The sequence below is a fragment of the Elephas maximus genome, chromosome 3 (assembly GCF_024166365.1).
Source record: "Elephas maximus indicus isolate mEleMax1 chromosome 3, mEleMax1 primary haplotype, whole genome shotgun sequence".
NCBI lineage: Eukaryota > Metazoa > Chordata > Mammalia > Proboscidea > Elephantidae > Elephas > Elephas maximus.
Genome location: NC_064821.1, coordinates 55,635,650 through 55,658,518, shown reverse-complemented (window position 1 = coordinate 55,658,518; position 22,869 = coordinate 55,635,650). Strand labels below are relative to the sequence as shown.

General features: G+C 36.6%; 1 protein-coding gene across 2 annotated transcripts in view; it reads right to left on the bottom strand.

Annotated features, from left to right (window-relative positions):
• Nucleotides 1–22,869, bottom strand: part of SPEN (spen family transcriptional repressor) — a 97,698-nt gene that overhangs the window by 15,156 nt on the left and 59,673 nt on the right. The window contains exons 4-10 of one of the 2 annotated variants that reach the window (XM_049878011.1): nucleotides 12,515–12,696; nucleotides 11,015–11,215; nucleotides 6,980–7,131; nucleotides 4,314–4,439; nucleotides 3,326–3,439; nucleotides 2,161–2,274; nucleotides 1,107–1,207 (exon numbers count right to left, since the gene is read on the bottom strand). In XM_049878011.1, coding sequence (XP_049733968.1) covers nucleotides 1,107–1,207; nucleotides 2,161–2,274; nucleotides 3,326–3,439; nucleotides 4,314–4,439; nucleotides 6,980–7,131; nucleotides 11,015–11,215; nucleotides 12,515–12,696 — 990 coding nt within the window. The remainder of the gene's footprint in view (nucleotides 1–1,106; nucleotides 1,208–2,160; nucleotides 2,275–3,325; nucleotides 3,440–4,313; nucleotides 4,440–6,979; nucleotides 7,132–11,014; nucleotides 11,216–12,514; nucleotides 12,697–22,869) is intronic. The other variant, XM_049878012.1, reaches the window with a different exon arrangement.

Below are 22,869 nucleotides of genomic sequence, written 5' to 3'. Positions count from 1 at the left end.
CCTGGGGTCTCCCACACTGAAGGTGAGAATTCCACCACTGAACCACCACTGCCCTCCAGGCATTATGTCAGGATGTTTTAATATATTCACTCTAAAAAAGAATCAATCATCAGTTTGGGGACAGTTTTAAGCTAAAGAAGACAGCTGATTTGCATTTTGAGACCTTAAATGATGCTGAAATATAATATGTTTGTAATATGTTTCCTATAAGCAGCAGAAAAAATATCATATAGTATTACGACTGAAAGAAATTAAAAAGGGGAAAAAAGATTTACTTTCCACGTTGCTAACATTACCAGTTTATATATGCTTTGGCTTACTGATTCACATATATTTAAAAGATTCAAATTTAAAATAAAGTTGTTTATAGTCTTTAAAAGGAGGTTGTTGGTTTTGTTTTGTTTTTTAAGTTAAATGTATGAGCATGTGCATGGTGACAACCTGAATGTGGTCATTACTAAATATGTAGGGCATTTAACAGTTTCTAATGTATTTTAACATGTTATCACATTTGATTTAAAACTATAAGGCAGGTCTCAACAACAACAAATATTAAAAATGTAAAAGTGAGATAAGAATAAAGACCTCCCAGTTTGAAAGCCCTCCAAGATAATCTTAATCAAAATTCTTTTTAAAAAAACCTCAAACGTAGAGTGATTTCTATTAAACTCGTAGCTGTCGAGTCGATTCCGACTCACAGCAACCCTACAGGACAGAGTAGAATTGCCCCCATAGAGTTTCCAGGGAGCTCCTGGTGGATTCAAACTGCCAACCTTCTGGTAAGCAGCCGTAGTACTTAACCACTATGCCAGCAGGCTTTCCTGGTTTCTATAAACTGTACATAAAATTATAATCTGGTCAAACAGATTTTCAAATTGTAAGGGCATTCAGTGAGACATCTGGACAGCATACTCCAACCACTATGAGCCAAATGAAAACCAGATTCATAAAACAGACCTATGTTTCCATACAAGGGGAAAAAGAGGAAGAGTTTTATGGGGACAAGGATAAAGACAAGGGATGAAAAATAAAATTTAATCTTATCTAAATTTTAGGTATTTGAAATTATAAAATTCAACCTACACTAATAGGTTTAAAATACATACCTCCTTTCTGTTAACATTTCATAAAAGTCTCTGATATCCTGACCAGATTTCTCCATGCAGTGATAAAATGCCAACTGACTTTCCCGATTTGCAAAATCCACCTTAAAAAAAAAAAGGAATAGAAGGTATTTTATGTAAGTTCCAGATTTTAATTTGCAAGTTTTTTCTAACATAACCCTTTTGGACAAATTTCAGGAAAGAGCTATCTATCTCAATTAAGTATAATAGTCCTCATAACTGAGACTACATTTTTGTTAACCTGCAATCATTCTCAAATTCTGCATCTTGATACGGAATTATAATTCAGAGTTCCAGAACCCAATCCTGAAGGGGTAGAAAAGCAAAATGGTAAACTGAAACAACACCTACCAGGGTTCTAGGTTGTCAATTAAAAAATCAGACCATCTAAATTCAGCAATCCTTGTTGTACACAAATTTACTAGAACCAAAGTTAGAACATAAAACAAAACATGGAAGAACATTTACGTTTACTCACAGCTGGGCCTCAAAATCATGAGAACAGATGACATCTATCACCTATCAACACCTTAACATCTAACCATCATGTTACTAAATGCATAAATTTCTTCAAACTAATATGAATACCAAGTTTTAAAACAAATACACCAGACAAAAGATCACACTTTGAGTGGTTACCCACTCTTTAGAAGAGGAGGAAAGAAGAGGAAGAGAAGAACATTCAGTATGCTGGGCTGACTGACAATTTGAGCTTCTGGGTGTACAGATGCCCACAGGTAACTGTGGGCTGGCTTACGACGAGTACGTACAGGTGAGCATCAGGTACCCAGGGCAGAGAGAAGCATACTTCTTCAAATGAGAGGATTTTTAGAGAAGGTTTTGCAGCTAATGGTTTAAAAGACCCTGCGCTTTCAACTAGTTGAGTATAAAAATCATAACATTCCCTTTAAAACCTGAAGACATATATACAAGTCCTGTACATGACTCCTGATTGGCAACCTGCAAGACGCCAGTTATGAAAGGGTGAGATTAAAATACAGTTTTGTTTGCTTCTGTGTAAAATCATTCTGCACACCTTAATTTTATTTCCACTGATTTTCCTCCCCTTGGTTTCTTTTACAGCTGCTTGTGCATATTCAATTTCATTGTAGAGAACCAGGGCCATTCCTTTTAAGCGGTCAAACACCACCTGTAAAAAACAACAAAACAAAACAAAACCGAAATAAGAGCCTCATCTGCTGGACTTAGTGTCAGTCCCAACAAAATCCTAAGTCTCACGGACACTGCCAAGGTGCAGAGAAGAAAAAAAAAAACAATTTTTTTTTTCAGGCTTTTCCTAATGATGCACATTGACTGAAAACACACTAAAATGTGCCAGGGACTGTCAGAATCGTGGATATTGTGACTTGAGGTATATTACGCCTTTATTTTGTTTTTCTGTATTTTATTTTATCTTCCTTGTTGACTGAATACTGTAGTGTACATTTTTCTAGTTTTGGGTCCAAAAAATTAACATCCTTGAAAGGGAGGGGAAAAAATTTAAATACTGAACCAACACAGAATTTCAGTGAATTTTGGTTGTAACAGTTGTCTTAAAGCTGCTGGATTTTTATTTATACTGCAAATATTTAAAGATGTGTATTTCTCCAAACAACAAAAGCCACATTTAAAGAAATATCAAAATTATGTTAACATACCCACCAGAGTAAATTTGCTTTTACAGAATTAAAGCTTTACCTTCACCCCATGGAATGGGGTCCAGATAGCCTTTTCCTGTTATGTCTGTGGGTGTGTTACATAAAAAGCACTGGTTAGATGAAGCTTCTGCTGTGTGAATTTCTCTTTAAACTCATCATATATACGTACATATATATAAAACAACCAAGTCTCATTACATATTAGTGTGAATGTAAACGATTACATAATTAGACCGTCAATTTCTAATGTGAGGTGAAATTATAAAAAAATCTCTAAGAAGCATTCTATCTAGCTTTACAATGCAGATTAGTTTAAAAATTAGTCAGCTTAGCTGGTTCAAAATAATTTTTCAAAATACTCATATCATAAGCTAATAGATGCAAATGCCCTTATACGCCAAATTTTGGTGAAGAGCATTTTAATATATGTGCTATTGGGGAAAAGAAAAAGGCAGCACTAGAAATTAGGATTAAAAGGATAGAATACCAAGAAAAAATGAGTCAGAAGTAACTTTGAACTACACACCAGAACCTCCCACCTACCTTTATCACAGGCCCATATCGGCAGAAATGTCGTGTTAAATACTGATCCGACACGTTTGAAGAAAGTCCATCTAACCACACGCAGTTCGTAGGCATGCTCTTTCCAAAACCCAGCTGAATGTACAAGGGGAAATTTCTATTAGTAAAGTTCACAGTACTACTCAACTTCAGAATTCTGAAAAAACCAATCTTTTTATTATTATTATTATTGTACTTTAAGTGAAAGTTTATAATTCAAGTCAGTTTCTCAAGTCAGTTGCTCTCCCTATAATGTGACTGCACACTCCTTCTCTACACCCTGTATTTCCTGTGTCCATTCAGCCAGCTCCTGTCCCCTTCTGCCTTCTCATCTCGCCTCCAGACAGAAGCTGCCCACATAGTCTCATGTGTCTACTTGAGCTAAGAAGCTCACTCCTCACAAGTATCATTTTATGTCTTATAAGTCCAGTCTAATCTTTGTATGAAGAGCTGGCTTTGGAAATGGTTTTAGTTTCAGGCTAACAGAGAGTCTGGAGGCCATGTCCTCTGGGGTCCCTCCAGGCTCAGTCAGACCATTACGTCTGGTCTTATTACTAGAATTTGAGTTCTGCATCCCACTTTTCTCCTGCTCCATCAGGAATTCTCTGTTGTGTTCCCTGTCAGGGCAGTCATTGGTGGTAGCCGGGCACCATCTAGTTCTTCCGGTGTCAGACTGATAAGAGTCTGTTGGAAAACCAATCTTTGGTAGGAATCTTATCAAACTAACATCTCAAGTGGAAACTATTTGGTTAAAATCAAATAGAAATTTACATTAAAAAAGTAACCCTGTGTGGCTAACCACTATTATTTCAGATTATAGTATAATAGGATGAGGCTGCAAAAAAGCCTATCACCTTTACGGTTATCTAACTGTATTACTACAATTTTAAATAATCAGACACACACACACCCCCGAATCTGAAAAATGAAGCAAATCATAACAGCACAATATTTATCCCCATTCCTTTACCTTGAGGCGATTATTTCCAAGGTATTCGCCATCCATCTTCTTAATGGCCTTACAAACGCTGGCAATATCACAGTATTGTAAGAACGCATACTGAGGGACTCCATTTACTTTCTTAATATCAATATCCTGAAAAAGCCAATCAATACCACTTAGTGATGGGCCAAAAAGAAAATAAATCTGAATAAACCAAGTCCATATGGGGTGTTTATTCCTAAAAAAAAAAAAAATCTTTATTACCAATAATCATTTTCTTAGTTAAAATTGTACATCCCAATGCAAAAGTAAATTAGTAGTCTGAAAACTGTACAACACACCACCTGTAGTCACAAACCATGAAGTCCTTCCCATGTGAAGCTCTCTGCAGGAGGGCAATTACAACACAAGTCAAAATTAAGTTTAAAATCCAGAATATCAGTGTTAAGAGAAACAGGATAATAAAGAGAAGGTTGCCTATTCGATGAAAACGTAAGAAATAATTCCTTTTTGCAATACCTAAAATCCTTAGTAGAGGCCAGGCCATTTAGAATATAATACCTGAGAACAGTGTTTTCAGAAAGCTATTTAAAACATGCAATCCTAAATTAGAAGACTCATTCTATCGGTATACCCAACCGAACCAAGTCTGGTGACTGGTAAACGTGGTAATAATCTCTTATGTCCAGAATGACAGGATATATAAATACCTGAACTCTACCTCGGTGAAGATGCATCAGGACACCACGCCAGGATTAAAGAAACACTCTATAAAGGAACACTCCCACCTCTTCAGAATTCACAAAACCTGTAGTCATACCTGACACTCCTGTCCTGCCTACTGAGAGGTGGTGGTTAGACAACCTGGCTTACACATAAAATTGGTTCAGGGAAGCCAGACACTTGGATGGTGAAACTTGTACTTGAACAATAATGGCCCAGGCCATACATTGTAGAATAAGCATTGTGATTACTTAAGCCTCCTTAAGGGTCCCAAGCCCATAAAGCTTGAAACAGAAAAAAATGAAAAAATGCATTTAAAGAACTCTTTGATGGGTCCTAAGAAAATGCAACAGTCTACATTCAAAGTTGTTCAAAGTAATGGTAAACAGGAAATGATTTTCACCATTATGGAGAGAGTGGAAACCCAGAATAACTCCATTTAAGAGAAACGGTCTCCAAAGGATATTGGTGGGTAGATTCACTAAACAGGTTCTTCTGGCTATGATGACATCATCTGTTATCGATAAAGCAGCAAACCATTTTGCAAAAGTTTGTGTGTCATTAAAATACTGACACTTATCAGCAAGTGCTAACACGATGAGATCATGGTTTCCACACAGAATACTGGCACGTCCACCTTATTTAGAATTATAGCTCTCAAAAGTACAATAATCATTCCATTTTCAGCAATCCAGGTGGTAGAAATGTATTCCTGTGCCCAAATACACTTTTTACTCCTCCGAAACTTAAAGTAGCAGCTACATTCAAATAGAAGTGTGTCCAAAAGTTTTATCAGTTTATACACTCATGAATGCCAAACAGCAAATGAAATAGGAGATAATTGTGAAAAAAAATAAAAGAAGCTGGAGCTCTGAGAGGTAACTGAACTCAAAGTCACCCATCTAGGCAGGAAGTAGAGCAGCAATTATCGAGTATACTCCACTCTCATAAAACTAAAAGAACTTAAAAAATCAAAATAATTGAAAAGGAAGGAAGATGAACATACAGTGTCTCTGTTCTTAAACTTTTTTCTACCAATCACTTCTATTTCTTGCCCCTAGTCCATATAAAATGAGATTTAGATCAGCCACAAGCACAAATAAGGTTTTGTTTACAAGACTAGGATCTTTTGCTTAGAGTAGCAGTGTATAAAGAGAGATGGATGGACATACAGACACACACACACACCTGAAAGATTAACAATAGCTGTTCCTACCTGAGACATTTCTTTACTCTCCAAAGTCCAAACATAGCAGAAACTTTCTTCACTATTATTAATATACAGAGAATCTATAAATGACAGAAGTAATTTCCCTATTTTTTTTCAAATACAGAATAAACCCAGTGTATCCCAAGGGTACGAAGTTGTGACCAAACTATTTTCACCGACTCAAGTTTTTAGTCATGGGAATAGGAAAAACCTTCTATCCCTAAATCTAAAAATGACTTACATAAAAAAAAAAAATACATGACCAAAAAATATGATGTGGCTCTACTTAAAGCTTCAAAATACAATGGAACTTTCAGCATGACAGCCATATTTAAGTAATCCCTGCAGTACTACCCGGGAGTCCTTCTGATGTGCATTGTGATCACACAGTAATCATATGCTAATTTGCTGTTTTTTCACAAACATGCTTTCTCTCCCAGATTCTCCTTTCAAACCACAGAATTTGAGGTAGCATTGAAACATGACCCAATGGACAAGGAAAAAAGAAATGAAGAATGGATTAAAAAAAACATGTCAACAAAATTAAGACATATACATCACATTTTTATATACACACATAAAACAGTACTCAATAGGCTGCTCCAGGCCAACTTGCCACAGGAGTTAAAAATGCAAAGAGCAAGTAAGAAAAACATTTATTACAGCATCGAAATACCATCTTCCCAAATATCATCTGTGTTATCCTCTGTGTTTTATGACAAAGATCTAAAGCTGCATTTTATTATAAAAAGAAGCATACCACAATTTCTCCAAAGCGCTGGAAGATGTTCCGAAGGTCATGGTAAGTAGTTGTTTTTTCAAGGTTGCCAATAAAAAGGGTTCTTGTTGCTTTAGGGTGAAATTCATCTATCCTTTCATCCAAGGGGCGAAATTCATTTTCACTTTCTGTTTCTGTAAGTGGGATAGGATAGGGAAAGAAGGGAAGATACCTTTTAATGTACATTTATGTATCACGAGGAGAATCTACATTTAAGAAACTAAATCTCTGAAACAGCCAGCTTGAATACCCTCACAAACTGAAAAATTATTAACACCTTCAGAAATAGCTGCCCCTTGTTAACTCCCAAAAGTAAAGAAGAGGACTACAAAGGCTAAGAGAACTTGTCAAAAAAATTTTTTAGGGTGAAGTAATATTTCATTTGATCTTTAAAGCAGAGGAGTGGGCTGAATTTCAATCTACTTGGTTGACTTGTTTTAAAAATGATCACTGAATAGATTTTTAAACCCCCACAAAAATGGTAATCATGTGAGCCTAATTTTTTTTTTAATCTAGAGGGTCCCTATGAGTTGGAATTGACGACGACAGGTTTGGTTTGATTTGTTTTTTAACCTTAGGTTCCAAAATTATGCAGTAGGCTCTCAATTTTATTAATCTGAAATACACATAAAACTCAGTGAAAAATAGTTGGTGTATATTATTTTAATTTACTTTGTAATGTTTTATAGGATATTTGGCATTTCCCGATTGTCATACTAATAAAAAAAACCTAGTTAACATAATAACCCAACAGTCTAAATGCAGAAATTTATTACATACAAAAATAATAATCTTACGAAAATTAAATGAAGAAACATTTACGGAATACCTTCTTTTGGTGCTGCAGGGTCCCGGATGAGAAACAGAGAGGCTAAATGACCCTTAATGTTTCTATGTTTTATGAGCAAATGCCATGGCTTACTTCCCAATTCAGTCATAGACTTTCTCTGAAGGCTGATTTATTAATTTGGTCTAGGTAGGGACATCCAAGGTTTTGGGTATGTTCTCTAACTCTTGTTTTTAATGTAAAGCAAAAGTCATCCAAAAAAATTTACTACTTACTCAGTGTTACTGAACCAAAGTGCTTAGTGCCAGCCACTGAACATTACTGATGATGTCAACACTAGTATTAAGGCTCAACTTCAGAGTTGTTCAGTGAACTCAGCCAGACCACATCTCACTCCTAATCCCAGTTTGACAGCCTAAGGATAGCTTGGTTTAATCTCACCAGTTTCATCAAGGAATAAATGCTTTCACTCAAGTGGACCCAGAAACTGCCCAGGGATCATATATATGCCTCTCGCTATATTTTCATTCTCTCTCACGAGGGGATGGGTCTATCTTGCTCTAAGCCTGATTAGTTCCTCTTGAAACTACCTGAGAGAGGGCAGGCATTTAGGACTAACTCACAAAAAAGGGAAAAAAAGAAAAAAAAAATCCACACACATTTTGAGGACTGTAATCCAACAGGCAGAATGAGAGATGTAAAGCATGATTTGTAACCATTAAAATCTGTAATGGTTTCATTTTCAATTAGCAAATTTTCAAAACCGCATCACTTTAGCAAGGGAAAAAGAATGTGCTTTCCACATATAAACTCCTTGATCTTGATTTTGTAATCTACTTGACCAATCTAAACCTTAATGTGTACACACCTTTGGAAAAAACTTGTTTTCCTGCAATTTCATGTTTAGGGGGTTCTACAGTACGCACAACAGCACACTGTGCACAGGATTAAGAAAGTACAGTCTCAGAAGCCACCAGAATGTCAAAGTTGGGTTTCTTGGATTTGCACCTAAGTCTAAACGGTCCTTGGTCTAAGCAATCTGCTCAATGTATTTCAATACATTTAAAACAACCATCTGACAGCATAATTCCAATCAAATTTCCATATATACATTTAACTGATTTCAAATAGTCCATTAACTGGTATTTATGCTGTCCTATCTGGGAAAAGGAATTTCCAGCTTTTCTGTACCTGAACGAACCAAACTACCCAAATTTTTACTGGCAGGTGGTTAAAGCTGATAACTAATTAGGTAAAACACTTCTTACAGTAAAATTCTCAAGCTAGCCTCACCACTTCAAGATCAGAGAGAGGGTCAACTACTGAATGCCCCTGTATTAGGCCCTCACTGCTTAATAACTATGAATGGCTCTTAAAATGTATATAAATTATATAACATTCTAAATGTCAGATAATTCATATGTTGTTGTTGTTGTTGTTAGGTGCTATCAGACTCTTAGTGACCCTATGCACAAGAGAACGAATCACTGCCCAGTTCTGTGCTATCCTCACAATTGTTGTTACGCTTAAGCCCACTGTTGCAGCCACGGTGTCAATCCATCTCGTTGAAGGTCTTCCTCTTCTTCACTGACCCTCTACTTTACCAAGCATGATGTCCTTCTCCAGGGACTGGTCCCTCTTGATAACATGTCCAAAGTACGAAGACAAAGTTGCGCGATCCTTGCATCTAAGGAGCACTCTGGATGTACTTCAAGACAGATTTGTTTGTTCTTCTGGTAGCCCATGGTACAGTTAATATTCTTTGCCAACACCAGAATTCAAGGGCATTGCCAACAATTCTTTGGTCTCCCTGATTCATTGACCAGCTTTGCATACATATGAGGCAACTGAAAATACCATGACTTGAGCCAGGTGCACTTTAGTCCTCAAAGTGACATTTTTGCTTTTTAACACTTTAAAGAGGTCTTTTGCAAGAGATGTGTCCAATGCAATACATCATTTGGTTTCTTGACTGCCGCTTCCATGGGCATTGATTGTGAATCCAAGTAAAATGCAATCCTTGACAAATTCAATCTTTTCTCTGTTTATCATGATGATAATTCGTATGTCATGTTATTCCTCAAGTCAGTTCTGACTTGTTTCAAATGTGTTAAGAAACAACTCTTGAGCTGCTCTTATTTAGCCCAGTATAACTTAAAGCAGTACATCTCAAACATGGTAGAGGAGAGGTAGGAATCTGAAGGTGTGGCCTCTAATTCTCTTCGAAAAGATAATATTGCTTTGAATTCCCATGTTTTATCATAAAATTGTGCATATTTGCATTCTTCACTCTAACACCTCCGTGACTGTTTTAATATATGAATAACCTTTACATTCTTATCAGGAAAATTCTATTTTTTCTCTTAATTGTCAAATAAAATAAATATTCTAATAAAATGGGCCCTGTTTACTTGGAATTCCACTCAAAGCAAGTCTTAAAGTTCCAATTGTCCCAGCTCCATAGGTGACTGCATGATTTTAACATTTCTAGTTATTCCTTTACAAATTTATGCACAGGTCGCCTTAAATCAAGGGTTCCCAAACCTGAGTGTATGAACTCTCAATCAGTAAGCCTGGGGTAGAACCAGAGTGGGAATTTTAACCAAGCAGGGCAGGTGGCTCTGACACAGGAGAAACACTGACTGGCCCACGCCATGCCTGAAACTTCCTGCCTTACGGTAGGTCTTACAGATGGGTTGGAGCTGATAAAACGTTCCTTTGAAATTCTCAGTGGGTCCCACCCATAAGACTTAATCCTGGTTCTCTGTCACTACCTTTCAAGGTCATGGATGCTAGAATAAGATTCGGTTTGTGCTGGGCATCATGGAAATAAAAACTGGTCTAGTCAATCTCTCAAGTAGATTATTGACAAGCAGTTCGCGTTCTAATTCAGAATAATTTCACTGTCATTCTCCTAGGAGCTATCTCCTAATCTCAATCGATTCATCCTTTTGGGAAGGCTGGACTCAACATGGGGCTAAGCTCTGTCTTTCAGTCTTTTAAAGGTCAACATTTCTCCTTTATGGAAATACAACAATCTTTACTCTCTCTAACCTAAACAAGGTTTGTTATTAGGTTGAACAATAAATATAACCACCCTTTAAAATACAAGATGCTGGAAGTATATCAATAAGTAAAGCTGAAATAGTGCCCACATTTGGGACAATATGCTACCCCTTTCATAAAATGGAATAAAATTACACTAAAACTCAAGTTTCTTTGTCTCTTACCTGGCCCTATCCATGCTGTTACTTCAATTTGCATGCCGAAGAAAAGTTTTCCTTTTGATGCAGTCAATGCTTTTTCTTGGTCCTCTTGCTGTCGGAAGAATACCAGACCATACCTCTCTTCTGAGGCTCCATGTATCTGCACTGAAGTCACCTTTCCAAATTTCTTAAATTCATGGAAAAGACCATCTTTAAGGCTTGTATCTAAATTCCGAAATAAAAACAAGTTACTTATTATTCTAATTCAGTTACAATTCAGTAAGCAAGCTACTAAATCTTTAGCCTGATTTTTGAACTAAGTTTTGTTAACACTGAAACATTTTTTCAAATATAGTTAACTCTAAAATGACATTTTGAACACTGTTGCACAATTCTGAAAATGGACTAGGTGCTAGATGATATTACTGGTTATTTGTTAGGTTAAAAAAAAAAAGGCAACAAGAACAGGAAAGAGGGAAAGCTTGGAGACAGATGAAGCAAGTGTGCCAAAATGCTGATAATTTTTGAAGCTGGCGTATGGTATAAGGGGGAGGATTCATTGTACTATTCCTTCTTCTTTGGAGTACGTTTAAAACTCTTAAAAAATTGTGTGTGTGTATATACACACGTAAAGACTTCAGAAGGAAAGCCATACTTTCTATGGCATGTAACATTTTAAACAACAGTAACACCTTTTACAGATGAATCATACCATCTGGGGGTCTTGTGATAATGTGCTCCATTATAAGAAGTGTAGAGAAAGACAAGTCAATTTTACTCCCTAGCCCATTTCTACGTACCCTAAATCATGAGCTCATCAACATTTGTGTCTCAATATCTCTATTCACAAATCTTGGTATCTAAGGTTTGCAGGATGGTTTAATAAATAATTTAAGTTATACCTGAAATGCATGTAGCTGAGAAATACTTAAATTGGTTTTCATTGGTTTCATCATCTATGCTTTTTAACCATTTATATACTCAAATGGCCAATGCTGGAATAACAGTATACTATGTCAGCTGTTAACTAAAATTATTGAGAGTAAAGGAGAAACTATAGTCTAACTTTTAACTAGACTTCTCCATTATTCACTGCTTTTCTCACTTAAAATGTTACTACTTTGAAAGGTGTTTTTATCATAATTTTATGTCCAAAGTTATTTCACAAAACAGAGGACTGCAGGCCAACACAATAAATCTAACTGAAGACAGTATTAGGATTGCCAAATTTTCCATCATACCAAATTTCCCTCAGTACCAAAATATTTAATTCAGAAAGCATGTTTATTCAAAAATGAATCATGCTTTCTTTATATACCATCCACCATGCAATCTGTGTATATTATGTATAAGAGTAACAACCTAGAAATTAAACTACATAAAGTCATAATAACCACATGCTTTTTCCTACGTGGCATTAAATGTTAATGAAACACAAAAGGCAAAGTATAAAGTTCAAGTTTCTCAGTCTATCTCATTTCCCAATAGAGACTGAGAGGAAACTACGGTTGCACACAATTTTACCTGTAGAGCGTACTGGAAGGTTCTGAACCTTGATCCCAAAACTTTTACGGGGTTCATCTTTTTCCAGACATGAAAGCAACTGGGAAGTGGGTGCTGGGACTGCTGCAGATTGAACAGATCGGGCTGGAGACTCATCACTTGAAGTACTGCTGGAATCGCTGCTGCAGGAGGGCGAAAGCAAACTTTCAGGAAAAGACAAACAGAAAATGAGCACCATATAAAACTTTTTTAGAATGACAATAAACAATAATTAACAGGTCTAAATTTTAGGTCTGGGATTTCTGGAAGCCCTGCCTTCTCCGTGTCTATCTCATACTCTACCCAAAATAAACAGAACTGCAAATACTCATCTGAGAATGTGGAAGCAAAAGCAGCACTCATTTGCCACCACATGCCACCTAAATCCAAGTATTGTATTCTACGCATAATTTGAGCAAGTTTCTTCAAATGAAATAAGACCACGAATGCAATTTACTTTAAGTAATAATAATAGAATTGTGAATACAGGTTTTGGACTCAGAAATCTTGATGCAAATCTTGGCTCAGACACATAACAGGTATACTTGGACAAGTCACTTAACTTCTTGTTAAGCTTCAGTTTTCACATCTGTAAAATGGGAACAGTAATAGTACCTACCTCGCACGGTTAATAATTAAAAGAAATAACCCACAGGTGGACAGAATTTGGACTATGACAGGTATTCAGTAACCGAAGCAGCACCACTTCTGTTACTATTGTCATTCTTACTATTGCTACACATGTAGTACATGTGTGCACGTGTAATTTTTAATAGAACATAAATATCCAAAATCATTTACCAGGCAATTTTAATTTTAAAATTTTTGAAGCACTAAACCAAAAAAAAAAAAACCTACTGCTGTCGTGTCGATTCCAACTCATAGTGACCCAGCGGGACAGAGGAGAACAGCCCCACAGGGTTCTCAAGGCTGTAAATCTTTCTGGAAGCAGACTGCCACGTACTTCTCTAGAGAAGCAGCTGGTGGGTTCAAACTGCTGACCTTTTGGTTAGTAGCCGAGCGCTTAACCAGTACACCACCAGGGCTCCTTTCTGAAGGACCAGTGAAGGAATATTATGGAAATTACTTGAGTCTTGCTAGTTTAAGCTCTCTTTTCTGTGGGTAATGTGAGAATTCAGAGTCAAAGAATCCTGAATTTACTGCTTTCTTTGGTTTAATAAAATTCCCAAAGAGGAAGTCAACAGAAAGAGAAGAAAGACAAACAAACGTTACATATACAGTCAGATTAACAGAGGGATATATTTAATGTACTTATTATTTATATTATATGTAATATATTTATTATGCCTAGGAAGTATGTGAGGAACATAAAATTCCCTCTTCTGTAAGGGATGTATAAGACGACTGGTATGATTTTAAGTTCTTTTACAGTGTTCTTGAATATATTAATAAAAAGCAATTTACAGGTACTACTGTCTTTCTTCCTCCAATCCTGACTGGAGGAAGACTCACTGACAACCTGGGTTATGCAAATGACAGAATCCTGCTTGATGAAAGTGAAGAGGGCTTGAAGCACTTACTGACAAAGATCAAAGATCACAGCCTTCAGCATGGATTACACCTCAACATAAAGGAAACAAAAATCCTCACAACTGGACCAAAAAGCAACAGCATGATAAATGCAGTAAAGACTGAAGTCGTCAAGGATTTCATTTTACTTGGATCCACAATCAAGACCCATGGAAGCAGCAAAAAATCAAAAGACACATTGCGCTGGGTAAATCTGCAGCATTTTTAAAGTGTTAAAAAGTAAAGATGTCACCTTGAGGACTAAGGTTGTGCCTGACCAAAGGCATGGTGTTTTCAACTGCCTCATATGCATTCAAAAGCTGGTCGATGAATAAGGAAGACCAAAGAAGAATTAATGCTTTTGAATTATGGTGTTGGCGAAGAATATTGAATATACCAGGGACTGCTAAAAGAATGAAAAAATCTGTCTTAGAAGAAGTACAACCAGAATGCTCCTTAGAAGCAAGGGTGGTGAGACTACGTCTCACATATTTTAGACATGTTATCAGGAGAGATCAGTCCCTGGAGAAGGACATCATGCTTGGTAAAGTAGGGGGTCAATGAAGAAGAGGAAGACCTTCAATGAGATGGACTGACACAGAGGGCTCAAGCATAACGATTGTGAGGATGGCACAGGACCAGGCAGTGTTCCGTTCTGTTCTACACGGGGTCGCTATGAGTTGGAACTGACCCGATGGCACCTAACAACAATGACAATACTGTCTTTCTGAAATTCTGCTTCATACCCTGTTGTCAAAGCCTTCTCTTTTAAACAAATAATTCTGGGGAGGGGCGGTAACCCACCTTAAACACACTCACTAGAAGAAAAGACACATGGTAGTTTTTGTCACTTGACCTAAATCTACAGATCTTATATCCAGGATAATCACTAACACAGTCAGACAATCAGTACAGGCACAGGCTCTGAGAAAAATGTGCTATTCCTTTTTTAAAAAAAAATAAACACATAAACAGGGTGTTAAAACTAAGCATTTACACAGCATTTTTATTTAGCTCTCACATGCTAACAAAAGAGGAAAACTTCACGAGGTTATTATTAGAGCTTTCTGGACTTTGAAATGTAGGGAAATAAACCGACGTCAGTAAAAGCCAAATGGAGGTGGCTGCGCTACAAAATACAAACTACTAGGGACAAAACCTTGAGATAGAAGCACAAGTCGTCATTGCCAGACCACCTATAAATGACTGGGTTTCAGTTTTCCCAGCTATAAAAAGGAATTTTTTTCTAGATCACCCATCAAAAGTAGTGTCACTAGTACTAAGTAAATTATATCTTAAATAGGATGCTATAGCTTCATTGAAATTAAGGGCTGACAAAACCGATCTTTTGTTTTCCACACAGGGGCCATATGTAGGGGAAAAACGCTTGTTATATATATATTAAATACTCCAAACAACACAAGATTAATTGACAAGGCCACCAGATGACTATAAAACATTATGCGACTTCATCAACTTAATTCTAAAGAATCATGAAGTAACCATTAAGAAAACTATTTTAAATACAAAACTACCAATATTACACACACCAAAATTTCTTAGCAATAGTGGATAAAGAAGTAAACACACACGGGCAAGAGCAGAATTTCTGGCTATTGAAATAACGAGGCAACAAAGTTCTGTGCAAATATGTATTATAAAAAGGGAGACGACAGTAAGCAATCCATGGTAAAAATGATTTTAAAATAAAGCACAAAACAGTGATAGAAATTAGATTTGTTATAAATGTCATCACTCTCTTGATGAGTCCCCTGCTACCACATCAATTTTGAAACAAGATGTAGAATTCAACTGGCAGAATTATGTGTTGATCACTTTGAAATGATGGCTAGAAAGTGAAAAAAGTTTTAAAATGAATTATGAAATGATAAAATGATACAAATTTTGAGCTCACATTCTGATACACTAAAGTACACTTGCAAATGGGGACACAACTTCAGACCCCCAAATACTTTTCAGTCGTACTAAAACTGACAGAAAGAAGCCCAAAAACCCAGAACATCTGTGTTGATTTTTAATTTTAAACTTTGTTAAAAACTAAAGAATCAAAACAGTTCATTAAAGCACACGGTATATAATATTTAGTTGTTTCTTCCACTACCTGTCAGTTTGTCATACTGTAGTGGCTTGCATGTTGCTGTGATGCTGGAAGCTATGCCACCAGTATTTCAAATACCAGCAGGATAACCCATGGCAGGAAGGTTTCAGTGGAGTTTCCAGATTAAGACAGGACAGGAGGAAAGGCCTGGAGACCCCCCTCTGAATACTAGCCAATGAAAACCCCATGGATCACAACAGAATATTGTCCCATATAGTGCTAGAAGATGAGCCCCCTTGGTTGGAAGATGCTCAAAATACAAGTGACCACAATAGACTCAAGCCTATCAGCGATGGTGAAGCAGGACCAGGCGACATTGTGCTTTGTTGCACATGGGGCCGCCACTAGTCGGAGCTGACTCAAGGGCAACTAAGCACAACAACAGTTGTTTCTTGAAAGCCAAGAGTGGTTTATCAGCTGCTATTCCAACAGGCGTTGTCTTAAAGCAGTAGTAATAAAGGTGTACTGATTAATAGTTTTAAGAGAGCTGGCTTTAAATTTAGCTGAGCATATCAATATTAAATTTTCAACATCAATTAAAAGTACCTTTCAAAAAAAAAAAAAGTATCTTCCCAAATGGTGAATAACTTGAAAGAAACACACTATGTAAAAGAAATGTCATTAACTTTTCCTGAGCATATAAAAAAATTAAGGCTGAATTACTCCTTATATTTGCTTATAATTTATAATTAAGATCACTAAGAAAACTTAAGACTCAAATCTGATCAAAATTTCCGTAATAGAGAAATATAAGAATAAGCAACTGATTAACAATTCTTGATAAAGCAAACAGAATATGGGCTGCCAGCATTCTCTTAAATCAAATCGTGCTGTCAGATAAATCAACCATTCCTGTCCCTACAGCCATTTTATACGCAGAACTACAGTGAACATTTGACTCTTAACACTGAAAACTTCAAGGCACTGGGTATTCTATTTATAAAACGACTCAGGTCTAAATTTGTTCACTCAAGAGTGACAGCCAGTGACCGACTTCTACATTCTGTATTCCTGTGTTATTTGTAAACATTCGATTATATTAAATACCCATCTACGTTGGTTTTTAAAAGCTATAAGATTAAAAAGTATTTAACCAAATTGAGTTGCAAAACAAAAATCTGGCATTAGGGGATTTTTTAAAAAGGAGCAATTAAAGCAATTAGAAAACTACACTTAAAGCAGCTAAGAGAAGCCATTTGCTAAAAGCAGACAATAGCAAGTGACACTTTTCCAAAGACCACCCTTCAGCTAATCATTTTTTCTTTCTACATAATCAATATATAAACTTGGGTCAAGAAGGAAAATATGCAAAATGCAGATTTTCTATCAGAACTTAAAATATGCAATTTAAAGTATGCACATTGTCCTCCGTGCTTCAAAATCTTCTGTGTAAACCCTGAATGGAAAGCATCAGCACGTCAGGTAACAATCCCCCTGAATCCTATTTTTCACAAGTCCAAATTTTCAAGATGATATCTTTAAGTGTGAGGTCCTCCCTTGTTTCAACTACACGTATGTGCGAGGCCCAACTGTCTTCATATACTTCAACCAGAACAACACAATTTGAATGTAGAAGTAGGTATCAAAACATAGTTGTCTTATTACCAGAAACCAGCTGCCATCAAGTCGATTCTGACTCATGGCGACCCCATGTGTGTCAGAGTAGAACTGCACCCCACAGGGTTTTCAGTGGCTGTGACCCTTCAGAAGTAGATCGCCAGGCCTTTCTTCTGAGGCACCTCTGGGTGGATCTGAACCACCAACCTTTCGGTCAGTAACCGAGCACTTCATCAGTTGTTGTTAAAACATCCTACAGTGCACAGGTCAGGCCCTAAAATAAAGAATTATTTGCAGAATGAGGACTCTAGTTGTCTTATTAAACTGGACAAAAAGGATATTTGCAAAAAGGTAAAACTCTGACACTCTTCGCACAATTTTTTTGTACGTTTGTTTTAGGAAATACTGATGTTAAATGAATTAATATTTTAAATTAAGTTTCAATTTCTAATATGGTAAGTGTTAATAGGTATTACCCACAATAAACAAAAGCTCAATAATTTAAGAATGTTAAGAGTCCTGGTACTAAAATGTTAAAAACAAAACAAAAAAAGCCCCACTAGTTTAGCAGAACAGTCTGCTGTGGTCCCAATGCCACATTCAACTCTCCCACTTCTGATGTAACCTGAATGAAGTCACAGGTTTCACTAAACCTCTGTGTTTTATCAGGAGAAAAGGGAAGAAACACTCAACTGTGTGGCCTACGTAAGGCACCTAACTCTGCCTCTCTAAGCTTCACTCTCCTTCCTTCACAAGTTATGGAACCTCATGACCTTCGAAGCTCCGTTCTAGCTCTAGGGTTTTATGACTCTGTACCTACTGCCAGCCTTCAATCTCTGATAGCCCCCAAATACCTACAGAACAAAGTCCACATTACAAGGTAGCGGTGGCCCTTTACAACTCAGCCCCCAATTAACTTTCTAGCCACACCCTCTGTTCCCTCTCACAACTCCTCAACTCCACCCACTAATGATCTATTCTCTGATTATTTACCAGTTTTTTTTTTTTTTAATCTACCCAGGCACCTTTTTCAAATTAGATATGAGTCCTTGGCTAAATCCCTTCCTCTAATCCTTAATTTTCTTGTGTGTAAATGGTACACCGACTACTTACGTGGGACGGTTGTGGGGATTTAATGAGTTAATGATTATAAAGTGCTAGCACCCTGTCTCGAATATAGCAAGCATATGAGAGCTCTTGTCCATATCCACTCCTATTAAAAGAGCCATCCTTACGCTCCTTGCCTGCCTTCCAGGATTACCCCAGTGTTTACTCCCTGCTCTGTGGTTCTCAACTGGGGCTGTCCCTGACCTACTCCACTTCACAGAATTCACTGGTCTCTTAGCTGTATATTCCTAAGACTCTTACTACAGTTTCTATCTCAAATCCTATCATTCTGCATTATAGCTATTCATTTACCAGCCTTCTTTAAAGTCAATACTAAATCCATCTTTGTAAACACATACCACAGTGCCCAGAAACGTAATAGATATGCCTCAGAAACTCTTGATTTGAACTGTACAAGTGATTGAGGTTATGTCTAGGGCAGCATACCAAACTCAGTGAAATGAAGGTGGTAAATACACTCAATATCTAAAAATAAAATGAAAATTTCTGCTGTTACTTGGCTGCAAACTGAAAAGTTTGCTTGGTCTGATATTTCATTAAATATTTAAGAAAAATAATGGCTGTTCTAACTAAGGTACTAGGACTTTAAATGACACCTATTAATGAACTGAAAAATCACTATAAAAACAAAAACGCTTCATGGATCTGTTATGGAGAACTTTGTGGAAGATGTTTTTTTAGAAATAAACATTTTCTGGGTTGAAGGCTGAAATATAATTAAAACACACAAAAATATGTTTTAAATGTCTAACAAAGTCCAGCATCTTTTTCATGTACATATCCTATGGTTAAGAATACCTGCGTCAGTGGTTCTCAATTGGGGCAATTCTGCCCCTCAGGGGACAACTGGCAGTGCCCAGATACATTTTTTGTTTCCAAGCTGAGAGCGGAGGAGGCATGCTATTGGCATCTGGTCGGTACAGCCCAGGGATGTTGGTAAGCATCCTACAGTAGACAGGTCAGCCCCTACGATAAAGAATTATTTGGCCCCAAATGTGGATAACACTGAGGTTGAGAAGCTCTGGCCTACATTATTTCTTTGATGGCTTCCTCTTATTTTAAAAAACCTGTATTTTAAGCTGCAATCCAAACACATCCCGGAATTCCCCTTTATTAAAAATGTATCACTTCATAAAATCTTTGAATACTTCCAAAATTATAGAAAAAAGGCCAGCTTATCAAAATTAGGTTATTCAAGGGTAAACTGGGATCTGAAACAACTTTGCAGTACTCGAATTTAGAAAACAGATAATAAAAAAGGAAACCGCAAGTAGCTTTTTTAAAGTATGTGCTTCCCCATATCAGTACCAAGGTCAAAGAGCTTTTAGACAAAAATGTTTCATAATTTTTAAACAAATAATGGATGAAATATACTGTATTTGTTACCCTTATCCTAGTAAGGATATAGGGTTGCTATAAGTTGGAATCAGCTCTATGGGAACGGATTTGGTTTGGTTTTAGGTTTTATCCTAGAGTAAGGAGCCCTGGTGGCACAATGACTAAGCATTCGGCAGCTAACCAAAATGTTGGCAGTTCAAATCCACCAGCTTCTCCTTGGAAACCCTATGGGGCAGTTCTACTCTGTTCTGTAGGGTTGTTATGAGTTAGAATTGACTTCAGAGCCATGCATTTTTTGATATGTACCCTGATAAGGTTTTATATCAGTGAAAATTATTCCATTCATATTAAAATAATTTTTTAGCTCAATAGCTTTTTTCACCCTCGACCTAGGAATTTAAGGTGGCAGTTTAGTATCACAATTAGATTTTCCCTTCACAAAAGTCCCATGCTCCAAATAAATTAATAAAATTTCTGTTTTGCATAAAGAACTTAGTAGAGAATTTGGCTTTGTAATTTAAGATATCACCTTTAAAAATACAAAATGAGTGGTCCTTCTCTTTGGTCCTTAGAAAAAGACAGGCGATTCCAAACCAGTCCACGTAACAGGCTACCCGTTGCTTTTTGTCAATAAGGCTCTGCTGAATCAAGGGATCTCGCAGTCTGCCTTACCCTGGTGGATTCTTTAAATAAGGATAACTACTCTCCTTTCCTCAGAAATTACTTCAGAGAAATGAGTCAGCTTTAACTGATGATCGTGCAGCTATTACAAAAGAAATGGGGAAAGCAGTACAGGACTCAACTGTATAAACCTTTCAGGGCCAAAGTTAAAGTTGTATGGAGTCTTTAAATTCAGGATACTTATCACTGAGAAAAACTGTGTTGATGTATCAAAGTGCAAAAATGCATTTTTTTATTATGAAACCAATATTTTAACTTCAATTTTGTTTAGGCCCCCTAGATTTCTTTTATCATTGGAAACTACAAAGATTTCTAATGGGAGAGATCTGATAAGAAAATGAGAATTAGGAGTGAAACTGACAAAAGAGCAAAGCTCTCTCTTACCAGACAAAACTAGAGGCAGAAACAAAGAGAACCATAATCCACCACCAAGAGTAACTTTTCTTCTTACTGCTATCAACTTTTATTGTTAACCATAAGAAACTGATAATTTATTTCCTAAGAATTTCTGAGTACAGTAGAAAGTCAAGACTCAGAAAAGATCTGCTGGATAATCAAAGCTTATCAAAAAATACTGAAGCCTTTATTAAGTTTTGGCATTAAAAACATATTACAGTAATTTCAAAATGCACTGCTCTAATAACAACAGTAAGAACGGAAAGAGGATATGCTCTTGTTATCTTATTACTAAGAATTATGAGGCTTATTTTCTGGTGGGCTTTACTGGGCCCTAAAATTTCCTAGCTAACTTTTAAGATGATGACCTAGCACTGACCCAGTCACAAAGTGCTTCCTACCATTTCTTGTTTGGATTTTTTTTTTCCCTTAGATATGTGCTCAGATTCTGCTACAGACATATACTAAGTACAAATTTATAATGGGTAAAGTGGGAAAAAAAAAATTTTCTCCTAGGTATTCTGTGTCCAAAACCATCTTGGCCCTAGAAAGTACTTTTAGCTTAAATTCCGAAGAGCCTGGGCATGCACAATCATTACATTCTTGAAAATCGCTCAAGACTCAGAAAACCTGCTTCTCAAGTAATTCAAAGTCAAAAGCATCAAACATGCATGGTCCATAAAAGTAATAGGCAGATAGATATGCATGTATGCCTCAGGAACAAGGAAAAGAAACTCTTCTACGTGCCAGCAAAGCCTTTAGAACATCCAAGATATGCCTCACTCAAGTGACAAACTGACAATAAAACTGGAACTGTCAATTACAGAATAGCAGGATTTTCTCATTTCCTTAACCACACAGTATATAAAGACAGGTATCTTTCTTGTATGTACAACTAAAATGTTTCAAAAAGCATAACCAAGAAAACAGAGAGATCAAGTGAAACTGAACTAACTTGGTTCAATTTCATTCCTAATGCTTTTAGAGAACTACTGTAAGTCTTTACCAAACCCATGACTAAATCTGAACTTCGAAGTTTTATGTTTTTCCAATTTAACTTTGGTGTTAATTACATCTCCTTCCCATCCAAAATGAAAAAGAAATTTGCTATTTCCCACTTCTGAGCTCCCTATTAGAGCAGTTCCAAGACCAAGAAATTAGAAGGGTACCTAACACTCCCCACCAGAGAGCCTAAGCCAGCTATTGTTTGGTACAGTTGCTAAAAGGTTCCCTTCTTATGGGGACGGCACTGGGTTCTTATAGAGTTCATTTAACTCATCTAAAAGAACTAAGGAATCAGTGTTTACTTATTTGTAAATAACTAGAAAGTACTTAGTAAAATATCCCAGCCTAAAACTGTTCTACTTAAATATAACAACTTTTCTACAGTTTCTTTCAGTGGAAACAGACTACAATCCAAAATGGTTCCAACCACCATGACACAGCATATTCAGGCGGCTCGTCTGCTCCTCCCCACACCATTGAAAATAACAATCAAAGGCTCAAAGGGTCATATAAGTCATGTCTAAAAGCAACATGGGTGGTTACTAAATGAGTCTTAATTCCAAAACCAAAATGCCACTATATG